Source organism: Scyliorhinus torazame, chromosome 11 (genome assembly GCF_047496885.1).
Source record: "Scyliorhinus torazame isolate Kashiwa2021f chromosome 11, sScyTor2.1, whole genome shotgun sequence".
Lineage (NCBI taxonomy): Eukaryota > Metazoa > Chordata > Chondrichthyes > Carcharhiniformes > Scyliorhinidae > Scyliorhinus > Scyliorhinus torazame.
The window spans coordinates 29,560,816-29,582,525 of NC_092717.1; the positions used below are offsets into that span (position 1 = coordinate 29,560,816).

The window sequence follows — 21,710 nt, forward strand, 5'->3', positions numbered from 1 at the left end:
GCGGTGGGTTGTTACAGGATTCATGTGAGCCTGTATTACCTGCTGTGTGGGGGGTGGGGGTGCTCTCCTCCTTTGGGGCTTTCCCTGCGCCATTGTTCCCTGGACATATCTCTGCGCTGTCTCTTGCAGTTCTTCCCAATCAGGGCCGTCTTCCTGTTCTGAACTTTCCCCAAAGGTGTCTTGGAATCCCTTTTGGACAGAAAGCATTGCTTGCAGGTCTGCAATTTGCTTTCGGCACTTCGCATGGTCTAAGGTACTCTGCCTTTGTTCCGTGGTTGCAGTGTGGAGCGCTCTCAAGGCTGCCTTGAGATCAATACATTGCTTCTGTAGCGTCTCCACCTGCTTCTCTGTCTCTTTCTTAACCAGGACGGCACGCTTCGTGTCCTGATAAGCCTTCTCATACTGGGATTGAAAACTGCTTAAATGCGCCAGACAAGTCTGGTGACCCCGTTTGGCATCAGCCACCTCTTCGTCCTTGGCTTCTAACTGCCTTTTCAATTCCAGGTTCTCTTTTTCCAACTCGCATACATTGATTTTACTCATACGATGTATGCCTCCTGTTTCTTTTCGGAGCATCCTGACGACCTCCTCTGTGCCTCACAATTGTGCCATGCAGGACACGATTGCCATCGGCTTGCGCGCTTTCGATAAGCTTTTCTTATGGATTTCACTCATGTTCTCCCACCAAGTATGCCCTATACGTCCGGGACCTGAGTCGTCATTATTACAGAAACCGCTCCACACGGGCCATCCTTTGCCCTGCAGAAATTTGCGAATTTCCACTTCGCAAATGGGACACTGTCCCACTTTAATGCTGCTGGTCGGTGCGACCGCAAATTCTTCGGGGTTCATGAGGCATTGCATTGCCTGCATGGCCATCTCTCTTACCTTATAACCCTGTTAGTTACGCATGCATGCACACACTTCCGAATTGTGAATTATTAACCAGAACCGCTTGAATACTTGTGGTTTTTTTTTGTTTATGCTTCCGATTGGATTCTATTCAAATTTCTGGGGTTCTCCCGGAGTGGTTTTCCACTTCTGTGTCGGGTCCCGGCGGAGTCGCCAATTATGTTGCTCTTTTTAGCCTTAGTTTATTAGCTCTGATTATGTCACCTTTGCTCACGAGTCGCCAGGTATCTTTCTGATACCGCCACGTGGTTCAAGCTCGAGTTATGATTAATAAGTCAGCACACCGCTTAGTAAGATTGAAATCAACGGTCATTTATTATATACAACAACTAATGCTTACACAATAATCCTACCATCTATATCGAAACCTACCACTACTGGCCAATACTTAACTTTAGGAAGGGCTCACCAAGTCAGGGAAACGAATGGCTTATCAAATCGGATCTGGCCCGCGGGATTCAAAAAGGCTGATACGGGTCGATGGCTAGGAGTCTTTATCGGGTAGCGATCGCTGGAGTCAAACTTAGGGTTCTTTGCTGAAGGCTCTTGCGAAGGCTGCGAGCAGGTGAAGAAGGGAGAGAGAGAGATCGATCTGAACTTGGCCCCTCACTTTATAGGGCCAGGGGCTTCCCGCCTCTCGGGGCGGCCCTTGACCCTGAGTCCCAAGTGATTGGACTTGTTCCCAATCACTGGGTTCGATATGCTCCAATAATGGGGCGATTCCTCGATCGGGGGGTGGTCGTTCACCTGCCTTATGTTTCGGCCACTGCAGGCGCCGACAGGTCTGGCCCGGCATTCAATTGCTAATATGTTGCAATTGTTCCCGGGGATAGCCGATTAAACTGCAGATGTCTGGGTTGATGTGTTGCTAATAGTCTTGAGTATCGATCTGGGCCGACTTCCCCAGAGCCAAATACGCTATTCTGTCTGCAGCTGTCCGTTTGTGTCCTGTTGGCTGCTTTTCCCATCAGCCTTTTCGGTTAGCCATTTTAAATTGGTTTTGGCCAGATTAATAAGGAATCAGCCATTTTAGGTGGCTACAGTACCGACCCCCTCGAGGCGAATTTCACCCTCTCCAATTTAATGAACCCCGCCATATCGCTGATCCAGGATTCCACGCTTGGGTGGCCTCTCATCCTTCCACTGAAGAAGAATCCTTCGCCGGGCTACCAGGGACGCAAAGGCCAGAATACCGGCCTCTTTCGCCTCCTGCACTCCCGGCTCCTCTGCCACCACAAATATTGCGAGCCCCCAGCCTGGTTTGACCCTGGATCCTACCACCCTCTACACCGTCCTCGCTGCGCCCTTCCAAAATACCTCCAGCGCTGGGCATGCCCAGAACATATGGGTGTGGTTTGCTGGGCTCCCTGAGCACCTAACACACCTGTCCTCACCCCCAAAAAACCGGCTCATCCTTGTCCCAGTCATATGTGCCCTGTGCAGCACCTTAAAATGTATGAGGCTGAGCCTCGTGCACGATGAGGGAGAGTTCACCCTCCCTAGGGCATCTGCCCACGTCCCTTCCTCAATCTCCTCTCCCAACTCCTCCTCCCACTTACCTTTCACCTCCACCAGTGAGGCCTCCTCCTCCTCCATCACCTGGTAAGTTTCCGAGATCTTCCCCACTCCCACCCACCCCCCCGAGAGCACCCTGTCCTGTGTGGCAGTAGCCTCGGGAATTCCACCACCTGCCGTCTGGCAAACGCCCTTACCTGTAAGTACCTGAAGGTGTTCCCCGGGGGTGAGCCCGTACTTCTCCTCCAGCTCACCCAGGCTCGCGAACGTCCCGGCCACAAACAGGTCCCCCAACCTTCGTATCCCTGCCCTGTGCCACCCCGAAAACCCTTCCTGTTCTCCCTGGGGCGAACCGGTGGTTCCCCCGTATTGGGGTCCACGCCGAGGCCCCAACTCCCCCCCCCCCCCCCCCCCCCCCCCATGCCGCCTCCACTGCCCCCAAATTTTGAGGGCAGCCGCCACCATCGGGCTCGTTGTATACCTCCTTGGAGGGAGCGGCAGTGGCGCCGTTGCCAGCGCCCCCAGACTCGTACCCACACAAGATGCCGTCTCCAGCCTCTTCCATGCAGCCCCCTCCCTCTCCATCACCCACTTGCGCACCATCGCCGCATTGGCGGCCCAATAGTACCCACAGAGGTTGGGCAGTGCCAGGTCCCTTGCGCCCACACAACCCTATTATACTCCTGTTAACCCGCCTAAAAAAAAAAGCCTTCTGGATAAACACGGGGAGGTACTGGAACAGGAACAAAAACCTTGGGAGCACCGTCATTTTGATTGACTGCACCCTACCCGCCAAGGACAGCGGCACCGCGTCCCACCTCTTGAACTCCACCAGCCTTGTAAAATTAAGCCTATGCAGGGCCCCCCAGCTCCTGGCCACTTGGACCCCCAAATACCTGAAGCTCCTCTCCGCCCTTTTTAGTGGGAGCTTGCCAATCCCCCTCTCCTGGTCCCCTGGGTGAACCACGAACAGCTCGCTCTTCCCCATGTTGAGCTTGTACCCCGAAAAGTCCCCGAATTCCCTAAGAATCCTCATTACCTCCAGCATTCCCCCCACCGGGTCCGCCACATACAACAGCAGGTTGTCCACATAGAGCGACACCCTATGCTCCTCCCCACCCCGCACCAACCCCCTCCAGTTCCTTGACTGCCTCAGTGCCATTGATTCTTAATTGTCAATGGTCTATAGGAAGATATTGATCCACAGCTAATTATGACCTGAGGAGCAGTGCTCTGAAAGCTAGTGATTTGGACTTTAACCTGGTGTAAGACTTCTTGCTGTGCACAGCTACTTAAGCACAGTACATTAGGAATTCTAAAATAAAACAATGGTAGTGTTTTATGTGATTAAGAAACAGGGAGATAGACCAAGTCCATGAAGGGTCTTGAAGACTGGGATTAGAATCATTAACTGAGATTCTGGCGTCATCAGTTAACCATTTGCCAGTGTGACTGGTCTCTTCCCTATCCCTTTGGCCCTCTTCAGAGATGAGATTGCGTAAGAAACGCGCTGCGAGGTAATTTAAAGATTTGGCAATTTCTAGGTTTTGTACTGAATCAATTAACTAGCAAAAGTCTGTAATATATTTGAAATCTCTACTGAAATTCATAAAACATTTTGTGCAATCTTTTGTAGGAGCATTCCTGAGTGTCAAAGTCATGACTGATGACAGTGGAAGATCAAAGGGCTTTGGCTTTGTCAGTTTTGAAAAGCATGAAGACGCACAAAAAGTAAGCAATTGCAATTAAGACCTGTAATACGATCAAGTGAATAGTCTAGAGAGATAATTTTCTGGAATGTGTTTTGTACATAATCTAGTATTAAGACTTTTGAGGGCTTCTAGTCTTTGCAGTAGATCATTTGAAAAGCTCCAAGTTTCAGTTGTGCTGTTGGTATTTCTGGGGGTGGAAAAGAAGGGAGGGAATTGCATTGTGGCCTAATTATCTGGTGACTCTGAATGCTCTAATAGAGACCAAGCATATATATGGCTCCTTGGATTTTCTCCTCCGTGTTTGTTTTGCACTGATTACAGAGGTGTGTGCCAAGCAACTATGTCTTAGAATCATCTGTGTATGAATGATGTATGCAATCCTTTAAACGGCATACAGAATTTCAACCTCTAATGACCATTAGCAGAAAGAGTGGGTTGTAGCTACAACAAATTATTTTGGCCTTCAGTTTATGCTTTCTGAAATTACACTCTGGACATTCCTCTCAGTTTTTTTAAAACTCATGTATGCATTAATTAGGCTGTCGATGAGATGAATGGCAAAGAAATCAACGGGAGACAGGTTTATGTTGGCCGTGCCCAGAAAAAGGTTGAGCGACAGACCGAGCTGAAGCGCAAATTTGAACAGATGAAACAAGACCGGATCACAAGGTACCAGGTGAGCAGCATTTGCTGGTGCTGGTAATCTCGCTGACCTCAAGCAAGCAAAATTTTACCTTTTAAAATGGGCGTCAGTAGGGCAGCATGGTGGCAGTTGCTAGCACTGCTGCCTCATGGCGCTGAGGACCCAGGTTTGATCCCAGCCCCGGGTCACTGTGGAGTTTGCACATTCACCCTGTGTTTGCGTGGGTCTTACTCCCACAACCCAAAGATGTGCCGGCTAGGTGGATTGACCACACTAAATTGCCTCCTAATTGGGGGGGGGGGGGTGGTTGTGTACTCTAAATGTATATTTTAAAAAGTGTGTCAGAGATGTATGTATGGCTCTGTGTTCAGTTGGTTGAAGGTCACTTCTGGTAGATGACTTTACTATTCTTAGCAAAATGGCTACTGGGGCTAGATTTTCATTGTCATTTTTGTTGAGCTACAAACAGATTACTCAACTGTTGGCTCACCTTAGAGGAAATGTTTGACCTAGCCTAGTTAAATGTAAATATCACCACAGTCCCAGGAGACCATACGTTGCTCTCTCCTTTGAGAGCTGACTGGTGGTAATTTAATCTTTCTTGGGGTCATCACATCTCAGGCAAGGGGCAAAGTTGAGAAGGTGGAGCTTTCATGAATAACCTCCGCCAGTGCAGGAATTGAACCGCACTGCTGGTGTTGCTCCACATCACAAACCAGCTGTCATAGAGCATAGTGCCGAAGGAGGCCATTAGGCCCATCGAGTCTGCACCAACCCACTTAAGCCCTCACTTCCACCCTATCCCCGTAACCCAATAACCCCATCTAACCTTGTTGGACACTAACGGCAGTTTAGCATGGCCAATCCACCTAACCTGGACATCTTTGGGCTGTGGGAGGAAACCAGAGCACCCGGGGGAACCCACGCAGACACTGGGAGAAGGTGCAGACTCCGCACAGACAGTGACCCAGTGGGGAATTGAACCTGGGGTCCTGGTGCTGTGAAGCCACAATGCTATCCACTGTGCTACCGTGCTGCCCCTTGAACGTCCAGCCAATTGAACTAACCAGCCCCCCCCCCAACTTTATTTAAATGTAGATTTCCCTCGAGTCGATGCATGCAGTTTGTCAATTTGTGGGTTAACACTAAGGCCATCAGTGATTTTTTTTTTGTTTTTGTTTTAATTCCCCCATGTGCAATCTTTGCTGAGTGCAGCTAGCAAAGATAGTTTTAAGTGATGTGATTGTTGTCAACCTGAATATTTGGGCATTCAGTTGCTGAATCTGATATACTTGCCCCTCTGTGACCTACAAGAGCACACCTAACAGGTACCAAGTAGGGCAGCACGGTAGTGCAGTGGTTAACGCTGTTGCCTCACGGCGCTGAGGACCCAGTTTCAATCCCGGCCCAGGGTCACTGTCCGTGTGAAGTTTGCGCACTCTCCCAGTATCTGCGTTGTTCTCGCTCCCACAACCCAAAAATATGTGCAGGGTAGGTGAATTGACCACTCTATTGCCCCTTAATTGGAAAAAAAAAAGAATTGGATACTCTAAATTTATATATTAAAAGACAGGTTCCACGTGTGCGCTGATGATACCCCTAGTTGTCTTAAGTATAATCTTTGGAGCTGATGGCAGCCCAATTCTTGTGCAAATTGCTTCTATTTCAAAGGAAAAGAAAAATGTTTATTTTATCTGTAATGGGCTGATAATTCTGTATTGCAATAAAGGTAAATCCTGTCCTCAGAATGGCTTTATTGAATAGAAACGTTTCTGTTGCTGTACAAAAGCTGGTCCCAAAAATACATGTGATGTAGGCATCCCTGTAAGACCCATAATTTATTATACACGCCTGCTTGCCCATGAGAAGGCCGTAGTGAGCTACCTTCTTGAACCACTATATACTGCAGGTAGTCCCACTGTGCTATCTGCTTGAGTTTCAGGAATTTAACCCAGAAGTACAGACCTCAAAGTTGCCACCAAGGTTGATAGAGTTGTTAAGAAGGAGTATGGTGTGTTGGCTTTCATTAACAGGGGGATTGAGTTTAAGATCCGTGAGGCTTTGCTGCAGCTTTATAAAGCTCTAGTTCGACCACACTTGAAATATTTTCTCACCGGAGGGAAGAAGGCAGAGAGGTGACATGATGGAGGTGTACAAGGTGGTGAGAGGCATGGACAGAGTAGATAGCCAGAGACCTTTTCCCAGGGTGCAAATGACTGTCACGAGGGGACATAATTTTGAGGTGATTGGAGGAAGGTATAGGGGAGATGTCAGAGGTAGGTTCTTTACACAGAGTGGTGGGTGTGTGGAATGCACTGCCAGCAGAGGTGGTGGACTCAGTCGTTAGGGACATTTAAGCAACTCTGAGACAGGCACATGGACAGCAGTAAATTGAAGGGGTATAGGTTAGGTTGCTCTTGGATTAGGATAAATGGTTGGCACAACATCGTGGGATGAAGGGCCTGTACTGTGCTGTGCTGTTCTATGTTCTATAAGTCGTGAAGGAGCAGTTAGGATGTTGTGTGACTTGAAGGTGGTAGTATTTCCATGTGCCTGCTGATCATGTTCTTCTAGGTGGTAGATGCGGATTTGGAAGGTGCAGTCAAAGGATTTGGTGCATTGCATCTTATGATGCTTACTTACAGCCATGTTTCATCAGTTGTGGGTGGGGTGCTAAGCAGATGGGCTGCTTTGCCATGGATGGTTTTGAGCTTCTTGAGCAGTATTCATCCATGCAAGTGGGAAGTATTCTATTACACTTGCGACTTGCACTTTGTGGCCAATGGAAAAGTGTTGGGCAGTTAGGAGATGATGAAGTGCTTTTTACAGAATACCTAGCCTACATGTATAAGTCACGCTACATGTAGTCACGCTATCTATGTGGCTAGTCCAGTTAATCATCTGGTCAGTAGTGAGCCAAGGCTGTTGGACATTTAGTGGTGATATTGGGATACTGGTTAGACTAGTTGATGGTCATTGTCTGGCACATGATACCAATGTTACTTCCCACTTCGCCAAAGCTTGGATGTTGTTTAGGTTTTGCTACATTCTGTCACGACTGCTTTGTTACCTGGAATTGCAAACACAGCTGAGTGCCACAATTGTCATTGACCATTCCCACTTCTGGCCTTGTAGAATAGGAAGGTCATTGAAGCAGCTGAAGATGGTAGGGCCTAGGACACTGCCCTGAGGAACTCCTCCGGTGATGTCCTGGGGCTGAGATGATTGGCATCCCAACACCACAACCATCTTCCCTTGTGCTAGGTATGACTGCAGATATTGGAGGTATATTCTCTTGCTTTTAATTTTACAAGGTGGCCACATTCTGTCAAATGTTGGCTTGATGTCATGATAGTCACTCTCCATCACCTTTTTCAGCTCGTTAGTCCATATTTGGGCCAAGGCTGGAAAGAGGTCTGAAGACTTGAACACAAACTGAGAATTAATGAACGGTTTATTGATGAGCAAGTGCCTCTTGGTAACACAGTCAGCATTACCTTGCAGTACTTTGATTGCGGTGATGGGGCAGCAATAGGATTGTCTGACTTTTTATGGACAAGATAACTGACAAGTAGAGATGACTGTTTTAGCTGCACTAGATGTGAGTGTTTTAGCTGTACTGGGTGTGAGCTGTACTGGGTGTGACAGATTTTTTAAAGCTGTACTGGGTGTGACCGTGTTTTAGCTGTACTGGGTGTGACAGTGTTTTAGCTGTACTGGGGAAACTTGGATAAAGGTGTGGTTAATTCTGGAGTCTGGATTTTCCTGGTGCTTGTTGGGTCACCAGAAGCCTTTGCTAAATCCAGTGTTTTCAGACATTATTGGAAGTGAACTGAGTTGATTGAAGAGTAGCATTAAAGATGGTGGAGACCTTGGTGAAGGCTGAGATGGATCATCGACTTGGCACGGTTGCAAATGGTTCGGCCTTGGTTTCTTCCACTCTTGTGCTAGGCTTCACCATTGCTGAGAATGAGTATGTTTATGGATACATCTCCTGCTTTGGACTTTACTCTAAATGGATGCCTGTGGCAGAACTTTGATTTGATTGTGGGATTGCTTAGCTCCATATATAGTATATAACATGCTGTTTAGCATTCAAGTAATCTTTAGTTTTCTTGTTCTGCTAATTATCCAAGGCACCAGTCCAGATCAGAAAGTAACCTGTACTCTGGAAAATACTGTGTTGTGAGTGGTTATTTTAAACGTACTATTTAATTTCAACTTTATGGATATTTTTCCATGACAGGGAGTCAACCTCTACGTCAAAAATCTGGATGATGGTATTGATGACGAACGTCTACGCAAAGAATTTTCACCATTTGGCACAATTACCAGTGCTAAGGTATTAGTTTGTTTTATTTTCATTTCCATGCTTGCTTGCATTTAGCGTAATACCTGTTGAAAGAGGTAACTATTTTGTGCCAATGTGTTGTGGAGGTAAATTAGTGGTAGATAGCATTTTTAAAAATTCAGTTTTAAATGCATCAAGTATTTTGCTTTATGTCCAGGGCAGCGCGGCGCAGTGGTTAGCACTGTTGCCTCACTGCACTGAGGACCCGGGTTCAATCCCAGCCCCGGGTCTCTGTCCATGTGGACTTTGCGCATTCTCCCTGTGTCACCCCCACAACCCACATGTGCAGGCAGGTAGGCTAAAATTGCCCATTAACTGGGGGGGGGGAAATAATTGGCTACATTATTTATAAAAAATACAAAAAAATTAAAATTGCTTTAAACCCCGGTGAGTTCATGGCTGGTGTGGTTTAGTCTGTTCAATAGACATTACGTAGACAACTGTTTTTGAAATGTTCAGATAATTTGATCAATGATTTGAAGAGTCAGTGATTCAGCAGGGTGAAATAATCATGTTATCTGTACAGGTGATGATGGAGCATGGACGCAGCAAAGGCTTTGGATTTGTCTGTTTCTCTTCCCCAGAAGAGGCCACCAAGGCTGTAACGGAAATGAATGGCAGGATCGTTAGCACCAAGCCCTTGTATGTAGCCCTGGCTCAGCGCAAAGAGGAGCGGCAAGCTCATTTAACAAACCAGTACATGCAGAGAATGGCGAGTGTCAGGGCTGTACCAAACCCTGTTATCAATCCTTATCAGCCTGCTCCACCTTCTGGATACTTCATGGCAGCTATTCCTCAGGTAAATGTCTGTTGCATACTGGAACAAATATTTGCAAGGAATATGCACATTTAATATTGTTCGAGTGCATAGTGTTTATCTAGTGTACAAAAGAATGAATCTTCTGGTACAAGTAGCATCTGTTCTTTTTTAAACTGCTTGATAAATTTAACAAAACTGTTTGTGTTCTCAGGCTCAGAACCGTGCTGCATATTACCCAGCAAGCCAGCTTGCACAGCTTCGACCAAGCCCTCGATGGGCTGCTCAAAATGTCAGACCCCAACGTAAGTATGAGCAAGTTTGTAGTTTGAATGGATTGTTTTAATCAGATACAATCGTTTGTATGGTGTGAATCATCATTGGGACAATTCAGATTTCTCAATTTCTGTGAAATTGTTTTCTTTACCAGCATTCCAGAACATGCCTGGTGGCATGCGCCCAACAGGTCCTCGGCCACCAACCCTCAGTTCCATGAGACCAACTTCGGCTCAGGTGCCACGTGTCATGAGCACTCAACGTGTTGGTGAGTTGACTGTTAGTGAAGTGCTTTTTGTAAACAATATCATGAAAAGTTCATATTTGTTTTTAAGTGCAGTTCCACTACATGCATCCAATCATTTATTTTGTAACTTCAAAGTATCCTGGAAATAATAGGTGGAATTTATTGCTCTCATCATTGGCACTCCCAATCAATGAAGAACTGTTGGCCCTTGATAAGTCTGCAACCCTTAATGGGCAGGACAGCTGCCCTGGTGTCCTTGCTCTCGGGGGAGGCCTGCTGCTGCCCAATTAAATGCTTGATTGGCACTTAATGCACCAGACTGTCTCAAAAATAAGTGACCGGGCTCTCAGTGGTTCCTGTTTCCTCCCATTAAATGTCCAACCAGTTATTTTAATGGCATAGTTCAGTATAGTGGGTGTGAGAACGGTTAGGAGGATTGAAAGTGAGGTAGCAGTGCATCTATCTGGCACTTTAAAATAAGCAGGAAAATTATTGCATCCCTGTTTTTAATTTGTGCAATTGAAGAGACTTAACGGTTTGCAGTGGCTGCTTGCCCTTTCATAAGTAGTAGTAAGTGGATGGAGACACTGGGAGAATGTGCAAACTCCACACGGACAGTGACCTGGGATGGGATCAAATCTGGGTCCTTGATGCCGTGAGGTGGCAGTGCTTTTTAAAAAATATATATATTAAGAATTTTCACCCTTATAAACAAACAAACCCCCCCCGTAACAAAAGAAAGAAAGCGCACATAGCAAGACATGAACATGGTAAATCGATATGTTACAGAGCTTTGTACATTGGATTCCTCCCGTACATGTCAGTTTTCCAGATCCTTCATGTATTTTCTTGCTCGAATACCCCTTTCTCTCCCCTCCCCCCCCCCCCCCCCCCCCCCCCCAAACCTCTCTCTCTCTTTCCCCCCCCCTCCCCGGGTTGCTGCTGCTGCTGACCGACCTTCATCTAACTCTCCGCGAGATAGTCTAGGAACGGTTGCCACCGCCTGTAGAACCCCTGCGCAGACCCTCTGAAGGCAAACTTTATCCTCTCCAACTTGATAAACCCTGCCATATCATTTATCCAGGCCTCCACGCTGGTGGGCTTCGCCTCCTTCCACATTAGCAAGATCCTTCGCCGGGCTACTAGGGACGCAAAGGCCAGAATGCCGGCCTCTTCCGCCTCCTGCACTCCCGGCTCGTCCACTACTCCAAATAGTGCTAGCCCCCAGCTTGGCTTGACCCGGACTTTCACCACCTTAGATACTGTTCCCGCCACTCCCCTCCAGAACCCCTCCAGTGCCGGACATGACCAAAACATATGGACATGGTTTGCCGGACTTCCTGAGCACCTCCCACATCTGTCCTCTACCCCAAAGAACCTACTCAGCCTCGCCCCCGTCATGTGCGCTCTATGAACCACCTTAAATTGTATCAGGCTAAGCCTGGCACACGAGGAAGAGAAATTAACCCTACTTAGGGCATCAGCCCATAGCCCCTCCTCAATCTCCTCCCCCAGCTCCTCCTCCCATTTACCCTTCAGCTCCTCTACCAACGCCTCCCCCTGGTATATTGCCGACACCTTGCCCTCTCCGACCCATACACCCGAGATCACCCTGTCTTGAATCTCCTGTGCCGGGAGCAACGGGAATTCCCTCACCTGTCGCCTCACAAACGCCCTCACCTGCATGTATCTGAAAGCATTTCCCGGGGGTAGCCCAAACCTCTCCAGTGCCCCTAGGCTCGCAAACGTCCCATCAATGAACTGGTCCCCCATTCTTCTAATCCCTGCTCGATGCCAGCTCTGAAACCCCCCCGTCCATCCTCCCTGGGACAAACCGATGGTTAATGCTGATCGGGGACCACACCGAGGCTCCCATTGCACCCCTGTGCCATCTCCACTGGCCCCAGATCTTTAGCATTGCCGCCACCACCGGACTCGTGGTGTACCTTGTCGGCGAGAGCGGCAGCGGTGCCGTCACCAGCGCCCCCAGGCTCGTTTCTTTGCAGGACGCCATCTCCAACCTCTTCCATGCCGCCCCCTCTCCCTCCCTCCACCCACTTATGGATCACCGCCACATTTGCTGCCCAGTAGTAGCCGCCCAGATTCGGCAGCGCCAACCCTCCTCGGTCCCTACTGCGCTCCAGAAACCCCCTCCTTGCCCTAGGGGTCTTATTCGCCCACACACAACCCATAATACTCCTGCCTACCCTCTTAAAAAAGGCCTTGGTGATTACAATTGGAAGGCACTGGAACACAAAAAGAAACCTCGAGGGACCACCATTTTGACCGACTGCACTCTACCCGCTAGCGAGAGCGGCAACATGTCCCATCGTTTGAAGTCCTGCTCCACCAGCCTCGTCAGATTCAGTTTACGTAGGGCCCCCCAACTCCTAGCTATTTGGATCCCCAGGTACCGAAAGCTCCTTTCCGCCCTCCTCAGCGGTAGATCGTCTATCCCCCTTTCCTGGTCTCCTGACTGTACTACAAAAAGCTCACTCTTCCCTACATCAAGCTTATAGCTCGAAAAATCTCCAAACTCCCTTAGAGTCTGCATGACCTCCACCATCCCCTCCACTGGATCTGCCACATACAGCAACAGGTCGTATGCATAAAGCGACACTCGATGCTCCTCTCCCCCTCTGACCACCCCCCTCCATTTCCTAGACTCCCTTAATGACATGGCCAAGGGTTCAATTGCTAATGCAAACAACAGGGGGCACCCCAGACTCGTCCCACGATGCAGCCGAAAATACTCCGACCTCCGCCGATTCGTAACCACACTCGCCACCGGGGCTCTGTATAGGAGCTTAACCCAACTAATAAACCCTCCCCCGAACCCAAACCTACGCAGCATTTCCCAGAGGTACTCCCACTCTACTCGGTCGAAAGCCTTCTCCGCGTCCATAGCCGCCACTATCTCCGCCTCCCTCCACCGATGGCATCATTATCACGTTTAGGAGCCGCCGCACATTGGTGTTTAGCTGCCTACCCTTTACAACCCCCATCTGGTCTTCGTGAATCACCCCCGGGACACGGTCCTCGATCCTCATAGCCAGCACTTTTGCCAGCAACTTAGCATTCACGTTGAGGAGCGAGATCGGCCTGTACGACCCACATTGCAGTGGGTCCTTGTCCCGCTTCAGGATCAAAGAGATTGTCGCCTCCGACATTGTCGGGGTCAGGGTCCCTCCCTCCCTTGCCTCATTAAAGGGTGAGGTGGCAGTGCTAACCACTGCACTACCGTGCTGTCCAAGATGGTAATGTTTTATCTGCCACATTTCCATTAAGGGGAGCACTTGATTGTGCGAGAAATTTATCATCTTCATTTGACCACCTCAATTTGGTTCAGTACCTCATTCGTCTGACTAAGAAGCTCTCGTAGACTCTAGCTTTGCTCCAAACACAAGGCATTGCTGAGGGGGTTCTGCACTGTCTGAGGTGCTGTCTTTAAATGAAAAGGTTTAGCCCATGGCGATTACTTTAATTGCTTGCAGTGCCTTGTTTCCTTGCATTGCAACAGCGACTGCTTGAAGTATTTAATTTCTTGTGACGTGCTTTTGGGCATCCTGGGTCGGAAAACTTAAAAGCCAAAACGTTTTTCAAGGGCTTTCTCTTCAGCTCATGGGATGAATCAGGAATGTCCAACCTTAAAGCCTAGGGGGCCACATTTCAAAATTCACTCACTGAGTCACGGTACAAATTTAAATTGAGTATTACATAATTTTTTTGAAAAAGAGATATAAAAAGAAACAACTTGTTGAATCAAAAAATAAATAATTAAAGATGAGTGTTAGAGTCTAATCGGGTGAGTACTTCAGGAGCTGCAGAGAGATGATTCATGGGCCAGGATGAGGAAGACGCTTCATTCAGTGGGCTGTGAAGTAAAGATCTTCAAGAATTGGCATCAACTAATTTTTGATGCTATTGTGTCCTGTCCATTTGCTTTGCCACAATATCTGTGCCCGGCTTAATGAAGTGCCCATTATTCTCCCCTGGGTTGACTTGTCTTCAATTCTTTTGTGTGAAACTGAACAGATGATTTCGAGGAAATGTTCCCTTATTACATTACTCCGTGAATTCTAGGGCGTCTAACCACTAATAGAACAAGGAAGAATAAGAATACCGATCAATGTTTGCCTTTGTATTACTTTGTGGTATTTCAGACAGTTGCAGCCAAAATGCTCTTTGAAGATGTTTGGACTTCTGGGAGTGTTTTATCTTTATTTTTTTGTAAGCCAATACAGCAACACAGACAATGGGACCTCGCCCTGGTGCTACTGCTCCTGGTGTCCGTTCGTTTACACAGTACAAATATGCTGCAGGAGTACGCAATCCTCAACAACATCTAAATGCTCAGCCTCCAGTTGCTATGCAACAGGTATGTATGTTATACAAATGTTCTTACTCCCAATTATTTATGCTGCAGTGTCTTGTAAATGAAACTATTGAAGTTTATGCAGAATATTACCACCACATGAGCCAAGTCTAATAGGAAAGCCAATTGCACCCTTACTACTGTCCTGACAGCCATTAGTTTGTTTCTCATACACCAGTCAGCAAACCTGACCCCAGTATGTATGCAGTAAGTGTCAACCTTGGCTCAATGGAGTTTTGGGCTCATTATCATCCACTCCAAAGACTTGAATATTAACCTAGAATGCATGCTCAAGTGCATTGCTGAGTGAGTCTACACTCGTCTTTTGAATAAAACATTAAACCAATTCTTCCTTACCCAACATCAATGTAACAGATTTTCTGGGTATTTATCTCATTGTTAGCTGTTGACCCTTGCTGTATGTAAATTGTCTGACACAATTCCCTACATCACAGTACGACTACATTCAAAGTATTGAGAAATGCTTTCTGTCTTGTTTCTTGCTACGTAAATTCACCATTATTGTAAACTTTCATCAGTAGTGCATGTTGAGGGCAGCACGGTGGCCTAGTGGTTAGCACAGCTGCCTCACGGCGCTGAGGTCCCAGGTTCGATTCTGGCTCTGGGTCACTGTCCGTGTGGAGTTTGCACATTCTCCCCGTGTTTGCGTGGTTTTCGCCCCCACAACCCAAAAATGTGCAGAGTAGGTGGATTGGCCACGCTAAATTGCCCCTTAATTGGAAAAAATAATTGGGTACTTAAGTTTTTTTAAAACGCATGTTGAGTACAGTTTGCCATAATTTCAACGTTGGAAGTGGTTTTCTAATTACTTTTGAATATGTAATATGAGTAAAATATGCTGACATTTTAACGCTGTTAAATGTGCCTGTTTAAATAGAATTAAGATGCATTTGGCTCAATGTTGGCATGGGACTTGTTAAATGATTGCACACATCATTGCCTTTAGATACAGTTGTTATTTACACTGGTTCTTGAGCTATTCTCCCAGTTTAGATTTATTCTAGTAATAGCAATAGCCCCATCAACATAGTGTTTACTGGTTGCTATCAGCAAACCCTTTCCATGAAGAGATCACTGGGTTACATAGATGCATGGAAGTAATGTATCTGGTGCTGTATTATGGATGGTAATCAAGGGCAATTTTGATTCTGAGTTTGATTTTTCTAAAATATTGTAATCATCTGACTCGAAAATAACCTAACTTTGAAATGTCATTGAACACTTTTCCTTTTCAGCCTGCAGTTCATGTGCAAGGCCAAGAGCCCCTGACTGCTTCCATGCTGGCTGCTGCCCCTCCCCAAGAACAGAAGCAGATGCTGGGTAAGAATTCCATTAAAGTTAATAAAGATGGATAGTAAATTGTTCTGTATGATGGTGAAGTGAGTTATTGGCGTAAGTGAATTTGGTTTGGTGGTTGGTCATGGCATCTTGATCATTGTATGGTTAGCAGAGAGTAAGTTGTAGTTAAAACCAGTGGCATTTAAAACATAAGAAATAGGAAATGGAAACTCCACATGCTCTGCCTTGCAATATCATGGCCGAATTTTAAGTCCACTTTCCTGTTCCCCGCAGCTCTTGATTCCCTGAGACCAAACATCTGTCTATTCAATATATTATATATTCTATAACCCTTAAATATATTCCATAACCCTCTGAAATTCCAAAGATTGACAAGCTTTTGAGTAAAGAAATTTCTGCTATCTCAGTCCTAAATGGTTGATCACTTATCCTGCCGCTGCACTGTGTCCTAGGTTCCCACTCCATGGAGAACAAACTCTTAGTAGCTAACTTGTTATTCCCCTTCAGAAGTTTGAATGTTTCAACGAGCTCACCCCTCGTTCTTTTCTTGACTCCAGAGAACACTGACCTAGTTTAATCAGCCTCTCATAAAACCCTCATCCCAAGGGCCAATCTAGTGAACCTTTGCACTGACTCCAATGCAAGTATATTTTCCCTTAAAAATGGAGACCAAAATTGCATACCATATTCCAGGAGTGGTTTCACCAAAGCCCTGTACAATTGTAACAATACTTTATTCTTGTACTCCAAACCCCTTACAGTAAAGGCCAACATGTTATTTGCTTTCCTAATTGTTTACTGTATCTGCATGCTAACTTTTTATATTCTTTGTACAAATACACCCAAATCTGAGCATCTAACAACTTGGATGCATTTTTAAAAAATTCTGCTTTTCCATTGCAACCAAAATGAGTAGCTTCACACTCCCCCACAATATATACTCCAGCTTCCACCTTGTTGTCCACTCATTTAACTTGCTTATATCCTTTTGCAGTCTCTTTGTGACTACCTGTCAGCTTGCATTCTCACCTAGCTTAGTGCTGGCAGAAAACTTGGAGAACTCTGTTTCTTCATTTAAGTCGTTAATGTATATAGTAAACAACTAAGACCTCCGGACTGATCCTTGTGACACTCCACAGTCACAGTCAGCCAATTTGAAAATGCCCCATTTATCCCTGCTCTCTACTTCCTTCTTGTCCAATAACCAATCTGTTATCCGTTCTAATATATCATCCCCAAATCCATGAGCCCTTATCCTGTGTTTAACCTTTCAAGTGGCACCTTATTTTTTTAAAACATTTTTTTTCCAATTAAGGGCAATTTAGCGTGGCCAATCCACCTAACCTGCACATCTTTGGGTTGGGGTGGGGCGTCCCACGCAGACAATGAGATGGCATCCCCTTTCAGGGAGCCCCATGCGACTCCCCGTCGCAAAACTGTTACTTTTTAGGAAAAGATAGCCCACCACAGACAGGAGTCGAAATGCATTGTTAAGAATTCCTTATTAATAGATTCCAGCACGTTCCTTATGACTGTTAGACTAACTGGCCCTGGCCTGTGGTTCCCTGTTTTCTCGCTGTCCTTTCTTGAACAGTAGTGTTGCATTTGTTAATTTCCAGTCGGTGGGATGGTTCCAGAATCTAGGGAACTTTGGGGGAACTTGATGGTCCACTGGGTCAAATACAACTTATACCATTTTGTTGGTGCGTTTGCATGTTCCACATCCCTTCCATTATTAAATGGTGTGTAGGCCAATTAATGTGAATGACCCCTTTTATTATCTTTATCTACTGGGTTCTATTTTTCTTACTGATGACTGTCAATTTTCTACCATTGTTACTTGTTAATACTTCAATAGTTTGAGTGTTCTGTGGAGCCTTGCTCTCGCTCAACGGCCTGATGATTTTGAGGTTTGATTTCACAAGTTTGTAAGTGTCATATTTTATATGTTAGGTCATCTAAATTCACTTCTGATTCAGCACTAATTGGTACTGTTGTGGGGTGGGGGAACTGTGGGAGTGATGATCTGGGCATGTTACAATAGAGGTTTATTAGGGTGAGAAATATTGAGTTGGTTAAGGAAGCTTTCCACTTTTTCATCAAATATACAACAGACAAAAGAGGACCAACAATAATAAATACAATACCAATCCCCCAACCAACATCCCCTTCAACATACAAACCCAAACATCACCCCTACATTCCAAATGCAACAAAAATAAAAAAGACCAAAAGAGAATCCACGGTCATCCAATACATAGCAAACAATATACTCATGTTCGATGGCATCCAATTCTTGAAAGTGCAAGATAAACGATGCCAATGAATTGAAGAACCCTTCCATCCTCCCCCTCAACTTAAAATTCACTGTCTCAAGCATCAAGGATTCCAGCAGGACCTGCCTTCGGGCAATCAGCGAGGTGAAGGCTAAGACATCGCCTCTGCACCCGCCTGCAGCTGGGGCTGGTCCGACACCCCGAAAATGGCTTCTAGGGGACTAATGTTTGTTTGCAAGAAGTTCCAGATATTTGGGATGTCCGTGATTTCAAGGGGTCTGTTTTTAGTACGGCAAGTTGTATAAAAACGGTTAACGTTCAACTAATTTTGTACTATACTCAGTTATTCAATGAAATGTTTCCTTGCAGGTGAGCGCCTTTTCCCCCTGATTCAGAACATGCACCCAAGTTTGGCGGGTAAAATCACTGGGATGCTTCTCGAGATAGATAACTCTGAATTACTTCACATGCTGGAGTCCCCCGAGTCTCTGCGCTCCAAGGTAACTCATTGTTTTTGGTTCAAATTTGAGATGCCTTTATTTTGGCTAAACTGTATAATTACATTTATGTAGAAAGTAATGAACACGACATAGTTGTGATGTATTGTCACCCGTATTTACAACTACTGCAGAAATATCAACTGTACAAGGTATTTGGAGGAAGGGTTCGCCAGTCTGGAGGAACTAAGGGAGAGGGTAGAGCTGCCAAGGGGGGGTGAGTTCAGGTATCTGCAAGTTAGGAACATTGCGTGAAAGGTCTGGAAGGGGTTCCCTATGTTGCCAGGATACACCCTGCTGGAGCGACTGCTGCTTCCAGATGTGGAAAGGGAAGGAAGAATTGGGGATATATACAAGTGGCTGGGGGAGCAGGGAGGCGAGCGCGTGGTGAAGATCAAGGCGAAATGGGAAGCGGAGTTGGAGGGGAGGTCAATTGGGGAGTATGGAGTGAGGCACTGCGTAGGTAAACTGGACCTTCTCTTGTGCTTGATACAGTTTAAGGTGGTGCACAGGGTGCCTATGACTCGGGCGAGAATGTGTGGGTTCTTTCAGGTGGTAGCAGATGAGTATGAGAGGTGTAGACGGGGGCCAGCGAATCACGCGCACATGTTTTGGGGGTGCAAAAAATTGGGAAGATTCTGGACAGGAGTGTTCGCGTCCAAGCCAGGATAGTGGAGGGGGAGGTGGACCCGGATCCTTTGGTGGCGATATTTGGGTTTCGGAGAAGCCGGAGCTCGTGGAGAGGAGGAAGGCCGATGTCATGGCCTTCGCCTCTCTGATTGCACGGCGGCAAATTTTGCTGGAGTGGTGGTCGGCATCGCCACTGGGAGTAGCGTCTTGGTTGGGTGACCTGTACGACTTCATGCGATTAGAGAAGATAAAGTATGAGTTAAGGGGCTCTTCAGGGAGGGTTTGAGGAAAGGTGGGGGATGTTCGTTGCCCGGGGGGAGAGAGAGAGAGAATCTGTAGACTGTATAGTTGATTGTTGGGAAGTATGTTTCCCGGGGTGTTAATTCGCTGTAACCTGTTTTGCTACATGTTTGTAATAAAATACATTTATTTAAAAAAAGAAATATCAACAGGACCTTCAAATTTCCCAGTGCCGTCCATCCTTTGCATCTCACTCTTCAAATTTATTTGCCATTTCTCCAGTTGTGTGCCAAGATATCCTACAATGCAATCATTTTGTTTCGGATTTGACATGTTATTTTTCCAATTCAGGTTGACGAAGCTGTAGCTGTGCTGCAGGCCCATCAGGCAAAAGAGGCTGCTCAGAAAGTAGTTGTGCCAAATGCTGCAGGTGTTTAAATTTTTCAGGTGAGTACTAATGGTGGGGATGGGGAAAGAGCACCTTTTCACCAAAACTGTTTTTATCGTGGCAGCAAATTCCGTAAGATCTGGTAGCTGTATTCCTGTTCACTCTATTGCCGAGTGAAGTTGGGAGACCAGATGGAACCTCATCCCAAGTGTTTATGCATGTAGTTGCTGCTTAATTGTGTTCAGTTCACCCTAGCTGCAATGTGGACAATGGCCATGCACTCCGCTGCTAGGATGTCGACAGTTCGAGTCATTTAAAATGTTTTTGTTTTTATAGATTTAGAGTAACCAATTTATTTTTTCCAATTAAGGGGCACTTTGGCGTGGCCAATCCACCTGCCCTGTACATCTTTGGGTTGTGGGGGTGAAACCTCCATGGAGCAAACATGGAGAGAATGTGCAAACTCCACATGGACAATGATCCAGGGCCGGGATTGAACCTGGACCTCGGCACCATGAGGCAGCAGTGCTAACCACTGTGCCACCGTGCTGCCCAATTGGAGTCATTTTTAATTGCAATAATGAAGACATATTTCCACTTTTACTGTAGCTTGTAGTTGTGACTGCTTAAATTTCCCTTTGTGTGAAATGACCAAAGTATACTTATTTCACTGGAATGCTGTGCAGATTTACTGAATTCAGATTTTGCAAACCTAATATCCATTAGATTGAAGTGTTTGAATAAAATGCAATTGAAACATTGACCATGAAAATACTTCCATACTTTTATTTTCCTTGTAGGAGAGGAGGACCATGAAGCTTGCATTTACTGAAGAAAAAAAAATTCTAAACATTGGAAAAAGCTAAAAACTTTTAAAACATCGCAAAATAAAAAATGTATACAAAAAAAGAAAGGAACCCTCTAAGCTTATGAAACAAAGTCACTGCCAGGTCTGGCATAAGTGATGCTAGTCCTAGACTTAATCGGAAAATACCAAAAAAAAATTGAAAAATGAAAAGTTTTCTAGGCCGGGGTAGGTGTTTTATGCACAGAATGTTGTTTGCATTCCTTTCTTTAAAGTTTTGTAATCCATTACTGTGGAAATGCTCAGCAGATCCGCACTGTTTTTAGTTGGCAGTGTGTTTGATGGTTGAGCATTAGAAACTGAAACTGAACGTTTGGATTATAGAATGCTTGCTTTAATAAAAATGCTGAATAATAGCTGTGTGGATTTGTGTTTAATGTCCATGACTTTTGTTGCGCGTACAACTGACAGTGGTAACTTCCCAACTCTTGGGTTTCACTTGTGGGGAAGAAAAAGTTAATTTTGCCTACTTACAAACATCTCCATTTTCTGAAGATTTAGGACATTCTATCTCCTATAACATATGAGCTAATATTTGTATTTACTTTTATTAGTAAGATTTTATTTTCATCTGTGAGGCTAAAGGTACAAATGAAGTAGCATGAATTACCGATTAATAATGACAAATACTGGAGGGAATTTTCAGTCCTGGACAACAGCTGTATCTTTTGGCTTGGTGGATGTTAAATGTATACTTGGCCAGTAA

At 45.8% G+C, this 21,710-nt stretch overlaps 1 protein-coding gene across 2 annotated transcripts in view; it reads left to right on the forward strand.

Moving 5' to 3' along the window:
- The window catches only part of LOC140385204 (polyadenylate-binding protein 1), a 40,278-nt gene extending 18,918 nt beyond the window's left edge, over positions 1-21,360 (forward strand). The window contains exons 5-15 of one of the 2 annotated variants that reach the window (XM_072467101.1): positions 4,064-4,158; positions 4,678-4,815; positions 9,029-9,124; positions 9,660-9,932; positions 10,105-10,195; positions 10,321-10,434; positions 14,649-14,791; positions 16,045-16,129; positions 18,754-18,884; positions 20,103-20,198; positions 20,940-21,360. In XM_072467101.1, coding sequence (XP_072323202.1) covers positions 4,064-4,158; positions 4,678-4,815; positions 9,029-9,124; positions 9,660-9,932; positions 10,105-10,195; positions 10,321-10,434; positions 14,649-14,791; positions 16,045-16,129; positions 18,754-18,884; positions 20,103-20,189 — 1,253 coding nt within the window. In that variant the 3' untranslated portion in view covers positions 20,190-20,198; positions 20,940-21,360. The remainder of the gene's footprint in view (positions 1-4,063; positions 4,159-4,677; positions 4,816-9,028; positions 9,125-9,659; positions 9,933-10,104; positions 10,196-10,320; positions 10,435-14,648; positions 14,792-16,044; positions 16,130-18,753; positions 18,885-20,102; positions 20,199-20,939) is intronic. The other variant, XM_072467102.1, reaches the window with a different exon arrangement.
- Positions 21,361-21,710: the final 350 nt, after the last annotated feature.